The 15,593-nt window shown below is 37.2% G+C and overlaps 1 protein-coding gene across 1 annotated transcript; it reads left to right on the forward strand.

Moving 5' to 3' along the window:
* The first annotated feature begins 812 nt into the window (after positions 1-812).
* Positions 813-13,975, forward strand: slc25a46 (solute carrier family 25 member 46). Its single transcript, XM_079870755.1, has 8 exons — positions 813-1,263; positions 2,476-2,518; positions 2,635-2,692; positions 2,901-2,978; positions 3,488-3,588; positions 3,847-3,903; positions 4,203-4,260; positions 12,573-13,975. Exons 1-8 carry the CDS (start codon positions 1,011-1,013, stop codon positions 13,158-13,160), a joined length of 1,236 nt encoding a protein of 411 aa, XP_079726881.1. The 5' UTR covers positions 813-1,010; the 3' UTR covers positions 13,161-13,975.
* The last annotated feature ends 1,618 nt before the right edge of the window (positions 13,976-15,593 follow it).

Below are 15,593 nucleotides of genomic sequence, written 5' to 3' on the forward strand. Positions count from 1 at the left end.
TCTGCCTTTGCGCCTCCATAGTATTTCTATGGGGTTAAATCCGATACATTGAGTATGTTGTTCTTGGCAATAATTTACAAAACAATTTCCTTCATGTCCTTTTTTTATAAATTAAATTTCGACTTTGAATACAAATATATACATACTCACACACATATAAATAAAACTGTATTTGCGATTCAAGTGAGTAATTCAGATGAATTCAGTAACCGCTCTTTCGATTCACCGGCTTGTGAGTCATTCGTTCGAGATTCGGACTTCACTAGTTGCGCGGTATGCATGCTGTTGATCATAGACTGTAAAAAGCTGTTGATTCACTAAAAAGTACCGGCTCATTAGATACATTCCTTCGAGAATCGGTCACGCTATGTATATTTTGGTTTCGCACTCTAGTTCTGAAAAATAATTTGCCACCACACCATATGTTTGAAGACTGAATTGTCGCCTAAGCTATAAAATATATGGTATATAAATAAAAGTATGTGGGCATTTATTTTTATTTCATTTTATTTTATTTACATTTATTTCTTCATTCTTGCCCATATTTATCCTAGTCGTTGTATATTGAATCGTATTTCTGTGCAGAACTTACTGTTTCTGTCACATCTTTCATAGCAGAAAAATAGAGGGCATCGATAGAATATTATTCATTTCTTCCTGTCATGTAACAATATAGGCCCAAACTTGTCTCTTGTGAATAAAATCAATTAAATTGCATCTGTGTGTTTCTGGATTTCGTGGTATTCGCTTGTAAATGCAATAAACTACAAAACCCATAATGCCACATTCAAACCGGAAGTAAACTGTCAACTGACAAAAGTCATTCGTGCTGGTTGTTTTGCTAAAGCACTGGCATTGCTCTCAGTCTCGGTCAACCAAAAATTAATTTTCGCATTTTCGATTGCTATAATTTTCAATGAACTCGTATCACCTCAAATAGGTTATACATCGTAGGAAGTCAGACTGAGATATCTTGTCATTTCAGTGTAGTTTCCCTAGCGATTCCCAGCATGACTTCTCGTCGGCCTGACAGTTTTGAGGGTCTGGGTTACAGGGGCAGAGAGGATCCGTCATTCAGTGGGGGGTATTCGGGCAGGTCATTCAATAATTCATCCAGCTCTGACCTCCAGCACTGGGTCAGCACACCTCCAGATATACCTGGAAGCAGAAACCTGCATTTTGGAGATCGCACACCGCAATTTGAGGCGGCACCTGCCCAACCAGGAGCAGCAGACGAAGCGCAGGCAGCGGCTCCGCCCTCCGGTAACAATGAGTACAATTTATGACCAGCATGCAAGTGATATGTTATTACTGAAAGGGAACCCACCTTTTTCCTAAAGAGCCTACTGCGTTTTAGATTATGGGTGGCGCTTTCGGTTTGGGGAAGTTCCACTTAAAAAGACTGAAACAAATCATAAGGTTGCGCTACAAATAAACCTTATCCGCTAGTTTGACCGAATGAACTGTAACATTTCCTCCATTTTCTATTTTCAGAAGTGAGGACAATAACGTAACGTTTGGAATTTTAATGCGACATGGTAACAAGTAATATATGGAAAGAGTTATTTTCAGTCGCTGCATTCTTTTCCTCCTGATTATTTCCCAGGTTTTTTCTAGAAGAACAAGCATCATGGCATCGACCTGGAATGCTATTACACATGTATATATGATGTATATAATCTAATCAAAACCATCATAACATCAGTCACCCAATATGTATTTAATAACACAAATGAGAAAACTTTGTGTTTCAAACCCTAACTTGATGATAACTCAAATGAAGGCTCATTGAGTTGATCAAGTAAATCGTACGTATGAACCAGTTTATTCAAATTAATTGGATTCCTGACCCTCCTTCAAGACTGTACAGATACAGAAATGTACAACATAAACAATAAATTTGCAGTTATGAGACAAAGTAACTAGAGCTATTCTATGTTTATTTTAATATACAAATGATTTTGAGTCAACATTATATACAAAGTGTTGTTAAGCAGGTCATGAACTTTTCTGGGGCCTATACCATGAAGACGCCAGGTATGTTTCAGTTTAGTTTGCTGGTATAAAGGTAATATAAATACGCTTTAGAATCAATTTAGCTATAAAATGACTACATGTGAGCTTAAATGTTCAATTTCAACTTCAACTTCACAACTTTTACTTGCACCGATATAGAAAGACTTTTTCTTTTAGTTGTTCTATAGACAGCTATTTTCTTCTTACTGTGTAAATTTGTTTAAATTCTTCATATTTTTTAATTTCGTAATATTCTGCAGAAGAAGTGAATCACAGTTTCACTCTTTCTCAGCATGTGATTGGCTGATGACTGATGACACACCTAAACTCAGGATCAAAGTCTGAGTTTACAGATAAAGTTAATGATCAGCATCACCTTTAAAATAAAATGTACAAAGGCATATTGGTCAATTCAACACTTTTTTTTTCTTAAAATGACAACTAAAATCTGTCTTTCAGAGCAACTGAACAGATTTGCTGGTTTCGGGATAGGCCTTGCAAGGTAACAAAACCCAATAGTCACTATTTAAAATAATGTTCTTTTGAAAGTACAGTGAGATTCAGATATGTGAAATAATGTTAGTGAACTCATAATCATTTTTGTATGGTTTGAATTAGCCTCTTCACAGAAAATGTCCTGGCCCATCCCTGCATTGTGTTTCGGCGTCAGTGTCAGGTAGGCTGAATCCAGGGAAGACAACGTTGAGCACACAAATCCTACAACCTCAGTGTCTATCATGAAAGATTTTTAAATGCTTATATCATAAATATGTATGTGTTGCTGAAACGTACACTGTTTGCATTGCATAGTCCTGATAAATATCATTTAATTCTGTCATAAAATATCATTTAAAATCATTTAAAATTGTGAAACTTTGTTTCAGGTGAATTACCATGCCAGGTGTTACCACTTGTCGCCACTGACTGCCATCAGCGTGATGTACAATGTCACCAAAACTCAGGTAATATATATATATATATATCATATCTTTGTCGCTGTGTTTTTGCTCAGGAATACCTTCTTTTAAAGAACAGGTTGAAAGCAGGGCAATTGAGTACTCCTGGAGTTCCTCAAGGCTCTGTGCTTGGACCTATCCTTTATACAGGCACACAGTAGTTTATCCTACCGTTGCTACGCTGATGACATGCAGCTTGACTTTCTTTTTAACCAGACAATGTTGAAGCAAATGTAAATGCAAATTCATCAACTTTCATTCCACAAGCGCCTTATAACTTTGGATAAGGAAACCTCTGAAAGAATCCCCCAAAAAATATGTTTAATAGCATAATTTATTGTCTTTTGTCCATCTCTCTCTCTCTCTCTCTCTCTCTCTCTCTCTCTCTCTCTCACACACACACACACACACACACACACACACACACACACACACACACACACACACACACACACACACACACACACACACACACACACACACACACACACACTCTCACACACACACTCTCATAGGGTCCTAAGGCTTTATGGAAAGGAATGGGCAGCACTTTTGTGGTACAGGGGGTCACGCTGGGAACAGAGGGCATCATCAGCGAATGCACCCCACTACCAAGGTATAGAAATATACAGTGTGAGCCATCACTACTAAGTGTCCATGAAAACACCTTCTAAAGTTTATTCACTGCTTATTTCGTTTGTCAGTCTATGTTCTATAACAAAAAGTTTAATAATGACTTCTATATTTAGATCTAGATATTTTGATAAATGACAGTTCCAGTATTTGAATTTATTTGATCAGTTCTCATGTTGTTTCCATTGCCATCATTGAGGTAAATTACAGTTCTGTCTAATATTGTGATGTTCATTCACAGGGAGTTATCACACAAGTGGAACCCTAAACAAGTTGTGGGACATTTAGTACTCAAAGGGTAAGTTAAGCTAAGTGAATTCACTTGTATTTTTGGTATTGTTTGGAAAATGCTATAAGCTGCAAATTGTTTATCTCGTTTCATTTGAGTCATAATTGTACTTCTCTCTTCCATATCTGGGATCTATTTGAATAAGCTTCTGACTAAGCGTAATATGCAGGTAGTTTTTTTATATAAAACAAAGTCCCACAGAGAATACGGAAAGGGAATTCCATAGGCTTGACATTTAAATCTCCTTATCTCGTTTTGTGCAGTCCTTTGATCTTGTGAAATCATTGTGTTTTTTGTTTTTTTTCCAGTTTGACATATGTGGTTGCAATGCCGTTTTACTCAGCAAGTCTCATAGAGACTGTACAGGTAAGATATTTTAGTGCAATATTTTTGTCTTGTATTGTTTTTGTCAAAAAAACTGAATTACAGACTCTTTTTCATGCTCTTGCATAAAGCAAAAAAAAAAAAAAAAAAGTATATTCTGTGAATTTTGTGCTTAAACCGAATGAAAATAACTGCCAGTAGAACAAGACAAGATATATTTTATCTTGTGCTGGTTTGCTTCTCATGTATGTGTTTTATATGAAAGATATTTAGATCATTTTATTGGAAAACAAGACTTTGATTGAGAAAATAAATAATGTTTGCTCTATGAAAATAGTTTATTAATCATTTAAATAATACATTAAAAAATAAAATATTACAAATAGGTTTTCCAACTTTTAGGGGATTTACGGTTAAAGACCCAAAGACCAGATATGATTAATTAAGACCCGAAGTCAGAAGTGCAGTCAATTTAAGACAAGAGTCAGAATTATAATAATTTAAAGAAAAGTTTTACTGAAGATAGTTTGCAGTTTCATCAGACATAAGTCAGCTTCAAGACTCACACAGGAGTTCATAGGCCGCTCCGCTTACAGTTACAAAGATCACAGGAGTTATACCCTTCACCAAGGTCTAAGCTACGTCTTTGCTTCAGGTTGAATGATTCTGATTGGCTTAGAAATATACAAACAGTAGTTGTCCACACATGGACTGATAGGCAGTAGCACATCTCCATAGTCTGTACGGCTGCCACCAGGACCCTGAGTTTGGTACGAGTGGTCCTCCGAGGTCACAAGACTGTGTGTCTATAGGTGCCAACATGTTGAAGAAAATAAGTCAGTCAATATCCAATAATGCCACTTGGCCAGGCTCTAACTATAAACAGGAGAGTCTTTTCAAAACATCATTACTTTCTTTCTCTCAAGGAGAGGACACTTTAATCTAACACCGTAATGTAAAGCTGACCCCTGTGACCATAGTTGTCACGGTACCCCAGCAAAACTGATGCATGTATTGACACATGTTGAAGACCTTTCTCAAACACAAAACGAGTCCATATTTCATTTCTGGAAGCTGGGCTAAATGAGCAAGCACTGTTATTGCATTCCTGGCATGGGCCAGACCCTTCAGTCACCTCTCAGTTATTTAAAGGAGAACTCCGGTCAATTTTAACATTGAGCTCATTTTTTTGTACATTTGGAGTGCTGTCAATACAGAGAACAACGACAAAAATCGGTGTTGCCTACACCGAGTTATTCTATTTTTAAAATTTGCACCCTGTTGACTTCAATGGGGCAAGTACTAAACCTGCTTTTAGCCTCTAAACATCCTTGATGTGTCATTACAAGTGCACAGAAAATGTGAGTGACTCCTTCTGAGTGAACACGAGTGAGTCTGACTGCAGTAGATGTGAAAGAAATGTATAAAAATGATGTTATTTAAGCCAGCGCAAATACCTTTGTTTACATCCTGTTTTTCGGTTGAAGTCCAAAGTAGTCGATTGCCGAGTTCACGCGCGTGATCATAGGTATTAAACCTATGCGTGTGAACTCTGCAATCGACTACTTTGGACTTCAACCGAAAAACAGGATGTAAACAAAGGTATTTGCGCTGGCTTAAATAACATCATTTTTATACATTTCTTTCACATCTACTGCAGTCAGACTCACTCGTGTTCACTCAGAAGGAATCACTCACATTTTCTGTGCACTTGTAATGACACATCAAGGATGTTAAGAGGCTAAAAGCAGGTTTAGTACTTGCCCCATTGAAGTCAACAGGGTGCAAATTTTAAAAATAGAATAACTCGGTGTAGGCAACACCGATTTTTGTCGTTGTTCTCTGTATTGACAGCACTCCTAATGTACAAAAAAATGAGCTCAATGTTAAAATTGACCGGAGTTCTCCTTTAATACAGACATTAGAGAATACATGAAAAGAACATTTCAGTAATCACACTGGTAACTTCTATAACTAAGTAAAATCTCACAAGCCTAGAGAAGTCATTCAACTCATTCGATATTTAGAAGGACAAATATTGATTAATACCCTGATTATAATCACTCATTCGGTATCCAAAATCCACCCCTTCAGTCACCCGTTTAGACCAATGTGGGGTCCAATACCGCCACATCTGGTCTTTCCATAGAGGCTGCTTCAAAATGTTAGATTTCTGACCCATGCTCCCCTGTTAGGTTATAATTTTGAAAAAAACAGAGAATATATTTTTCCTTCAATGACTTAACATCAACAAAATATCCTACATAGCACATTATTGATCTCCAGAACCTTTGGACATAGCTGTCTTTACATGTCTTACAGCTGTTATTCATTTTTGCTAACTTGGTTTTATCATTGACTTAACTGATGCAAAACAAGTGCATAAAGCCGGGCTAAATAAGCAAGCACTGTTGCTGTATTCCTAGCATGGGCCACACCTGCAGTCACTACTCAGATCCTAAATACAGACATTGGGCCTCATTCACCAATAACTTCCTAAGAATTATCTTAACTTTGTACTTATAAACTTCCTAAGAAAAGTCTACGTCGGATTCATGACTTGTTCTTAAACAACAGAATTGTTCGCTCCTGTGTTCTTAGGATTGATGAATCCCACGTCTTCGAAATTGAAAGCGCTTGTCAGTTGTTCCTAATTAGCATAAGAAAACGCCCCGCAAATTCCCATATAAGGACATGACACTTCAGGGCCGTGTGCAAGAAAAGTTGGAGAATGTCCAAAAGACGCACAGACGGTGGTGGTCCACCGATCACCAAACGAAAAAAGAACTTCAGTAATAGAAATCTGAAATAGAAATTCTACTGCAATAGGTAAATGCCAAACGAAGCATAATATTGGATTTAATCAGCTTAATTGCTGATGTAAATTGCAGCGTTAGTGTTTCTTTGCATACTATGATTTTTTTTTTTAACAAATGATCAGAAATACATTACAGTAAAATACTATCTTTGTAAACGACTGAAGAATTAAATAAAATGAAAATGCAGTAACCAATTATTTGGATTAAACTGTCATCTCTCAAATGTGCGTAAGAGTGCTCTTGAGTGTGAGTAGATTTTGTTCTTAGCTAAGAACAAATCCAAGATAAGAAAGCATTAGTGAATGTCAGAATCTTTGTAAAAAGGGCGTAATTGGGGTTTAAGAACACATTTCTTCGTAAGAACGGTTGGTGAATGAGGCCCATTGTCTTTAATCATAAATACCAGGATATATACACTAGTTTTTATAAAACTATGATTTCCAATTCCTTTTATAATAAACAAAGAGGGATGGTTAATCCATTCTTTTCGCTACCCCCCTTATAGACCCTTTAGGTTCAAAACACAATGGGAGTCTAACTAAAAATAAACAACAATAAAAAAATAAGACTCATAATAATAATCCATATAACCACTTTTAAGTCTCTACTGAATTCATCCTTCAGTTTACGGTCTACATAATTTGTAGTTCTCTTAGACATCTAATGTCATTCATCCATTTAATAGATTAAAGGGTCATTTCACCCGTGGAGACATGAATGTGTATTGAAAGTGGGTCATTTATGTAGAAGAAATGTGAAATTATTTTTGAATTTGGAGCTTTCTAGACTGAGAAAAGCCAGAAAATGTATTTTTGGCTTATGTGGATGAAAGACAACAACTCCCAGAATGCACTTGCTTCGCTGCCCTACAAGGCCACTCCCAAGCCACGCCTACCGGTAAGACAGCGCAGTTGAAAACAAAAACATCAAGGCAAGGCTAGGCTACGAGTGAGTCTCCGTGACGAGTTTGCCCATAATGTCCGGGATTCGGCTTTTGCGTTCTACAGTCGCCATTCATCATGTTTACTGTGGCGAGCAGGACGAGGCTGAGGGGCGCGGGAGAACGGCGCGAGGTGCGGGTATTTTCTTAGCAATGTTAAAACGCAAATCAACCGATCACTTGTTTAGCATTCATGTAAACATTACATTCAGATTCACCAATCGGGGTGAATTCAGTTAGATTGAAACAAAAGGTGAGCATGTAAACAATGGATGGCGACCGCAGAAAGCAAAAGCTGAATCCCGGACATTTTTGTCGATCTCGACGGCCGGACATGTCCGGGAAATAGAGTATGGTAACCCCTACTACTCAGCTTTCTTCGTCCCTGTTTTCTGCAGGTTTCTGCCGTTGAAATCAAACGCACTCGCACTGATCTGTGATAGGTCTGTTAGCGCATTAGGTCCAACCCCCTATGGGCGGGTTTGAAAGGGTGGATCTAGTGCTTGTAGTCTTAACAGAAATCCCCCCCTCTTACACTTCCTCCTACAATGACGCAAAATGACGATTTTTGCGTCATTGTAGGAGGAAGTGTAAAGAGGTAAATACAGATTTCTCTCGTCTCGGGGGAAAATGAAAAAATGTTGCATGACCATTCAATAGTATGACTGGGTTTCTAACAATGCAAAGCTTAATGCAAATGGGTGAAGTGTCCCTTTAAGAAATAAAACTTTTTTATAACTTATATTCACTCCTCCTTTGTTCGCCCACCGGCCTGTCATAAAAGTGAGGGAGCTCTCTGGATAATTTTGATAGTGACTTAGCCAAATCTCAAAATCGCTAGCCCAACGTCCCGGGGCTATTGTGTTTTCCAGTCGGGCTACCAAAATGCATAACCGGCCTGCCCGACGGGCTATCTGAAATAGTGTTCGCTTCAGTCTTGTTATAATCAGATTCAGCGCGTTCTTCATCTTCAATCCGCAGCAGCGCCGAGCAGAGCGCACGTCAGAAACAGAGGACAGGGTGTGTGTGTGTGTTCATCTGAGTCTCATTGGTCTGTCACTGCTCGTCAATGTCAGAATATTTGAGATGACCAATCAAATCAAAGTAGGCGGGATTTACGTTCACAGAAGCTGCTGAGCGCGAATTTGAGCAGACTGACGCTTCAGTTTACGGTCAAGTGCGAGATAAGATGTAAGTAGCTAAACTAAACATTTCACATTTGACAGTTTTTTTAGGTCATAAATGTGAAACAAATGACAAAAATAATCAGGCAAACGAATTTACTTTTGTCGAATTTCGCCATTTTGAACTGAAAATAGGCCTATGTAACGTGACTCATGTACTGTAATAAGTTTACTGTCATTGTGAGGGGACAAGAAACATTAACAAAGCCGTTATCATGTTAGGCACAAGATTAATAATGAATGTGTACATGTTGAGAATTAATATAGTACAATTTGGAGCCTTCAGTAAATTAAAAAAGTTCAGCTTTAGGAGGGGAAGAGACAGGGCAAGATGAGGAGACTGAGAGAAAAAGAAAGAGTGATGGATAAGAAGTGAGACCAGGTATTGACAAATAATCTACTGCCCGCTGACATGGTTTTAAAGCTATTTCTTATCCTTTTTTTTGACCTTCAAACATCTTGAATTGCACAAAATTTGAACCCCCTAACAACCTTGAATTTAGGACCTCTTTGATTTTAAAGCCCTGTCTACGGCCCTGTATTAGGAATAAGATAAATAATGAATGTGTACATATTGTGAATGAATTTAATAAAGTTAGTTACCTAGCTTTCCTAGTAGCTTTCAGTACATGAACGCGTCTGAGAAAATGATTCACAAATCAACCATTCAACCATCAGTTGACCCTGTGTTTACTTTCTTCACTGACAGACAAAAATGAAAAGCCTATATCAGTCAAAGCTCAGCTTTAGGAGGGGAAGAGACAGAGCAAGAGACAAACAAAGCGAAAAAGAGTGGGATGCTGATGAGGAGAGAAAAATAATCAGCTGCGTGACATGGTTTTAAAGCTATTGTTATCCAATTGTTTTGGCCTTTAAAACAGCTTAAAATGCATATATGTATAGATCAGAGAAATCAAAATTTTCCCTGAACCCCCCTAACTAGCCTACCTCACATTCGGGACCTCAGTGATGATAAAACCCTGCCATCTGCATGTTAATGAAACTAGTTAATAGTGAGCATTAGACCCTAAACTAAAGTGTTTCCTTTTTCTTTTTCTTTTTTTTTATCATACCCTCATTGGGGGCTGAGCCACAGACACAGACTGATTCATGTTCATACTGGTCACACAAATTTCAGTTCAGTTAGAACCAGATGCATATTTGTATTGATGATTCTAATTTGATTATTTTATATCCAATTGTTGATATTTGTGTTTTGAAAAAGTTTTTGATTCATGTTTTGACTCCTAACCAATGTTCTACATTAAAAATTGTCTTTTTATTTGGGCTAGTAAAATTCATTTTCGGGCTACCAAAATCTGAAGAGTACCTGCCCGAAGGGCTACCAGCGATGTTGAAATTTTGCGAGCCCTGAGAAGGAAAAATATTGATTAATTCCTTTTTTGAGTGATGAGTGATCTAATGAGTGATTATAATCACTCATTAGATATATATATATTGAAGCAACTGTGGATTCCAGAATCCACCCCTTCACAACAACAAATAAAGTGCTTTCACATTTGAAAAAGATCTTAGCCAGACACTAAATCAGGCTTGGTGCTTTAGGAAACTCAGTTTGATTTGATCTTGTGGTAAATGAGCAAAGCAGTTTTGGGTAACTACCGCTCCATTGCGTCAGTTTTACATCTGATAATTATTGGAAGATTTGAGTTTCTATGCAATAACCGCATTTGTTTTGTTTTCATTTTGACTTTTTAGAATTGTGCGATCGAGAACATTTTGAGGTTGTAAAGTCAAAATCAAGTTAATTTTGGTAGTCGTCTATAAGAGTGATACTGATTAACTAATTAATTAACTTCCATTATTACATGGCTTGGTTGAATTCTAATGTAGAATGCGGTCTGTTATTTCTTGATAACAGACCGCTGCTAAGTATAACACACAGAGAAAAACAGAGCGTTGCTATGGATGCAGGATTCTAACCGTAGAGACAGAACGGACTATTTTCTTTAGCGGAAGCAATACAATCGTTTTTAAATCAATAAACTCCTTTTTAAATCAATATTTTGTGTCAAATTACTGATTTATTTGGTAGGTAGCCATGTAATATCCGCTTCGCGTCGGGGTCCTGATCAGCCTGTCGGGGTTGTATTCGCTATAACAACCGCCTCGCTCTACATTATCCCTTACTTAATTAGTTAAAGTTGTCCACTTGCATCAATTGATAAATCATTTGTGTTGTCTCTCAGAAATGTTCGTGGAAGTTGATGTTTAACACTTAACATGTATTAAAAAGCTTTTGTAAAATCTACACTACCATTCAAAAGTTTGGGGCATTTTCACACAATTATACATTTATATATTTATTATATTATTACTTATTATATTTTTTTATATTATTAGTAGTAATAATTAAAAAATAATTATTAAAATAATAAAAAATATATTATTAGTAGTAGTATTATTATACTTTATTATATTATTATGTATACCTTTATTATTTATACAATTATACCTAACTCTGCTGGCCATTGAGAGGACACTGGTCAAGTCACTGGAAAAGACGCCTAGTTGATACGACAGGGTCACAGAGCATTTTCTTGAAAAGGAACGTAGGGCAGAATTTACGTATAAATAAATGGACAATTTTTATGATGTAGGCCAAAACTGAGCTTCCCCTCTTTGAAAGACCAGCAGCCGCCACTGGTGCTCACCAAGTCTGAAATGCAGAAATATTGTGAAATATTATTACAATTTAAAATAACTCTTTTATATTTGAACATAATTTAAAATGTAATTTATTCCTGTGATGGCAAAGCTGAATTTTCAGCATCATTACTCTTCAGTCTTCAGTGTCACATGATCTTCAGAAATCATTCTAATATGATGATTTGCTGCTCAAGAAACATTTCTTATCGTTAACAATAAAAAAAACTGTTTTGCTGCCAAATATTTTGTGGATACAGTGAATTTTTTCAGAACAGCATTTAGGTGAAATAGAAATCTTTTGTTATGACTTTACTGTCATTTTTTTATCAAATTAATGCATCCTTGCTGAATAAAAGTATGATTTAAAAAAAAAAAAAAAAAAAAACTGACCCCAAACTTTTAAACAATAGTGTAAATAGTTAAATATTTAACAATTTGCTAAAAAAAAAAAAAAAAAAACCCGTGTGGGGAACATGCTTTGATTATATGTAACTAGTTTTTAACTAAACTTAGAATAAATTTAGGTTTGCTGTCATGGTGGTTTCTCTGATTGAGAAATATAAATTTGAAGTGAATACGTATATGTATTATTAAATTAAATATACCCATTTTTGCAAATACATAAATATATTGAGATTTTCTAAAAAAAATCTGAAACATACAGAGATTTTTAGTTGTTGTTGTTGTTATATCGCCCATTCCGACTTCATTTAGTGTCTCTTCTTGGTGTTCCCTCACCAGAGTGAAATAATCCGAGACAACCCCGGCATCCTGGACTGTGTGAAAGAGGGTCTGGGACGTGTAATGGGTATGGGAGTGCCTCACAGCAAGCGTCTCCTTCCTCTCTGGAACCTGGTGTTCCCCACAGTCCTCCACGGCATCCTCCACTATCTTATCAGTTCTAGCGTGCAGCGGCTGGTTCTTTACCTGTTGCGGCGTCGGAATAACGGCTCACCGAAGCATTCGCCCCCTGACTCGGGAGCAGACACGGTCCAGTCCATGTTGGATGCATACTTCCCTGAGCTCATGGCCAGCTTTGCCGCCAGCCTGTGTGCAGATGTGATGTTATTTCCTTTGGAAACGGTGTTGCACAGGCTGCATATCCAGGGAACGCGCACCATCATCGACAACACCGATCTGGGTTTTGAAGTGTTGCCCATAAACACCCAATATGAAGGAATGAGGGACTGTATTAATGCGATTCGCCGTGAGGAGGGCACCATGGGCTTCTACAAGGGATTCGGCTCCATCGTGGTGCAGTACTCGCTTCATGCCGCAGTGCTGCAGTTCACCAAGATGATCTACTCGACGCTGCTGCGAAACGCTTGATTCTGAAAGGATTAATTCCTTATTGATTCACTAAGAGGTCCTTTTTTGGTTGAGTTGGACATTCCAAAAAATGTGTCCTAGTATGAATTGATAATTGCAGATATGCGAGGTTTTCTTTACCTCTTCCTGTGATTTTTGTCAGTCTACTTCTGTACATTTGTTTTATAAAGCACTGGTTTCATTGATTGCACGACACATTTATGCAAAATATGCTCTCATATTCGCACTGGATTTGAATTATTCTCATGGTGACCCCCAACCCTCCGCCACCAGCGCCAAAACATGTATGTTTATAAAACCCTGACCTTTGTAATTATATTTCCATACTGTTTGCTCAGTTTCGTTAATGGTCACTAGGTTTCATAATGTGGTTGATTTTTTGGCAACATTCTTTGAAGCCCTGTGCCAAGTTTCTTTGTCATTAAATTATTATTTGCACCTTAGTGAAACTTGTGCCAGTGTTTTAAATAGTGAAAATGTTTCTATTTGCCAGGTTTAACAAGATATAAGAGATAACAATTATATTTATTGAATAGAAGCCATTATGTACACAAGATTGCATGTGTAAAACTAATGTACCTCTGGTTCCTGGGTGAGCAAATGATCAAGTTCTAAATTATTGGGCACCATGCTTTAAAATAAATGTCTACAATCTGTTTCATGTGATTTTTTTTCTTTCTTTTTTTTTTGCTACATTTCATGTTACATATGTAAATCAAACGTTTGGGGATAGTAATTTTAATCAAAGTTAACTGTAAAGACATTTATGATATTACAAATGATTTCTATTCAAATATACGCTGTTCTTTAACTTACTATTCACAGATGTATCACAGTTTCTACAAAAAATAGCTGCACAACTGTTTTTAAACATTGATTTTAAAAGATAGACCCCAACATGTCAGAATGTATGTTTTAAATCTAATAGTATTATTGTTAATACAGGGGTTCCTCAGGGCTGTGTGTTATTGCCTATTTTATTTTCTGTATATATGAATGAAATCAAGTTTGATATTAATGGTATGTCACTTTTGAAATATGCTGATGACATGACTTTGGTGGTTTGCATAACAGATGAGCAATCCCTGGTCACACGGACAATATGTTGATTCTATGGTCCAAAGGTTCAAAGAAAGTTCTCTGGGTTTGAATATTAGTAAGATGAAGGAGTTGTGTTGTGAGTTGGGCGGTTTCATTCATCAAATACCTTACATTCACATATTTTGGTACTGAGATTGATAGGCATCCTTTACTCAGCATGTGAATACAGGGCTGCCAATTCTCACGCATTGAGCGTGAGACTCACGCAATTTACACTTTTCACACGCTCTCACGCCACACATCCATTTTCTCACGCAGAGAAAAATTGCGAAGCAAGCAAAGAGGACACTGACACCGACAGACAAGACAAAGCTGGTTTTGATATGAAACAAATTCTCAGCTCTCAGATTCTGTCAATTTTATTACGAAATTCAAACAATAAATACTGTTTTGGCGCTTGTAAATGTGATGTGACAGATCGCCGTGCGCCTCAGTTCAAGTGGCACACATGAACCGATCATCTCTTACTCTAAGTAAATAAATACAAATGAATAGGTATGTTGAAACAAGATATATTACTCACTGAAATGTATATGCCTCATACATAATATCGATCAGTGTTTTTCACCCCTCGGAAAGAGGCCAATAAAACAGCTGGAGAACAATAGCCTGTCACATAACATTTAGGCCAAATTTTGCTTTTACTCTGACTAGTCCTGCTGCCATAAGTGATCTAATTGTGAAGTCTAATTCCACATCCTGCCGGCTTGATCCTATACCTACTGTTTTGATTAATATGTGTGCCCTTCATAACACGTTTGGCTTTCACCATTGTCCCAGCAGAATTATAAATTGCTGCGGTGAACCCGATTCTTAAAAAAACAGGCCTTGACCATCTAAACATGGACAATTACAGGCCAATATCTAATTTAACATTCTTGAGCAAAATCCTTGAAAAGGTTGCGGCTTCGCAATTGCGATCATATTTAGATGTTAATGGGCTTTTTGAACCTTTTCAGTCAGGATTTTGCACATCTCATAGCACTGAAACTGCTCTTCTTCAGTGGTTAACAACATTCTTTTGTCCATGGATTCAGGGTTAATAAACATCTTGATGCTTCTCGATCTAAGCGCTGCATTTGACACAGTCTCTCATGAAATACTGATCTCTCTGCTTTCTGATATCGGCATCACTGGTTCAGCTCTTTCCTGGCTCATTTCTTACATCAGCGACAGAAAGTACTATGTCACCATACAAGGGTATAGATCTGCCACTGCTTCACTTACACAGGGTGTTCCTCAAGGTTCAGTTCTTGGCCCACTATTGTTTATCATCTCCACTTGGTGACATCATACGCAGACATGGACTTTAATTTCATTGCTATGCTGATG

The sequence above is a fragment of the Squalius cephalus genome, assembly GCF_949319135.1.
Source record: "Squalius cephalus genome assembly, chromosome: 5".
Classification (NCBI taxonomy): Eukaryota; Metazoa; Chordata; class Actinopteri; order Cypriniformes; family Leuciscidae; genus Squalius; species Squalius cephalus.

What these genes read in the sequence shown, in the direction of transcription:
- slc25a46 (XM_079870755.1), top strand. Translation starts at nt 1,011, where the DNA reads ATGACTTCTCGTCGGCCTGACAGTTTTGAGGGTCTGGGTTACAGGGGC. An exon ending in TTCGGGATAGGCCTTGCAAG is followed by an intron (nt 2,519 to 2,634) that starts GTAACAAAACCC and finishes GGTTTGAATTAG; the next exon opens with CCTCTTCACAGAAAATGTCC. An exon ending in GAATGCACCCCACTACCAAG is followed by an intron (nt 3,589 to 3,846) that starts GTATAGAAATAT and finishes GTTCATTCACAG; the next exon opens with GGAGTTATCACACAAGTGGA.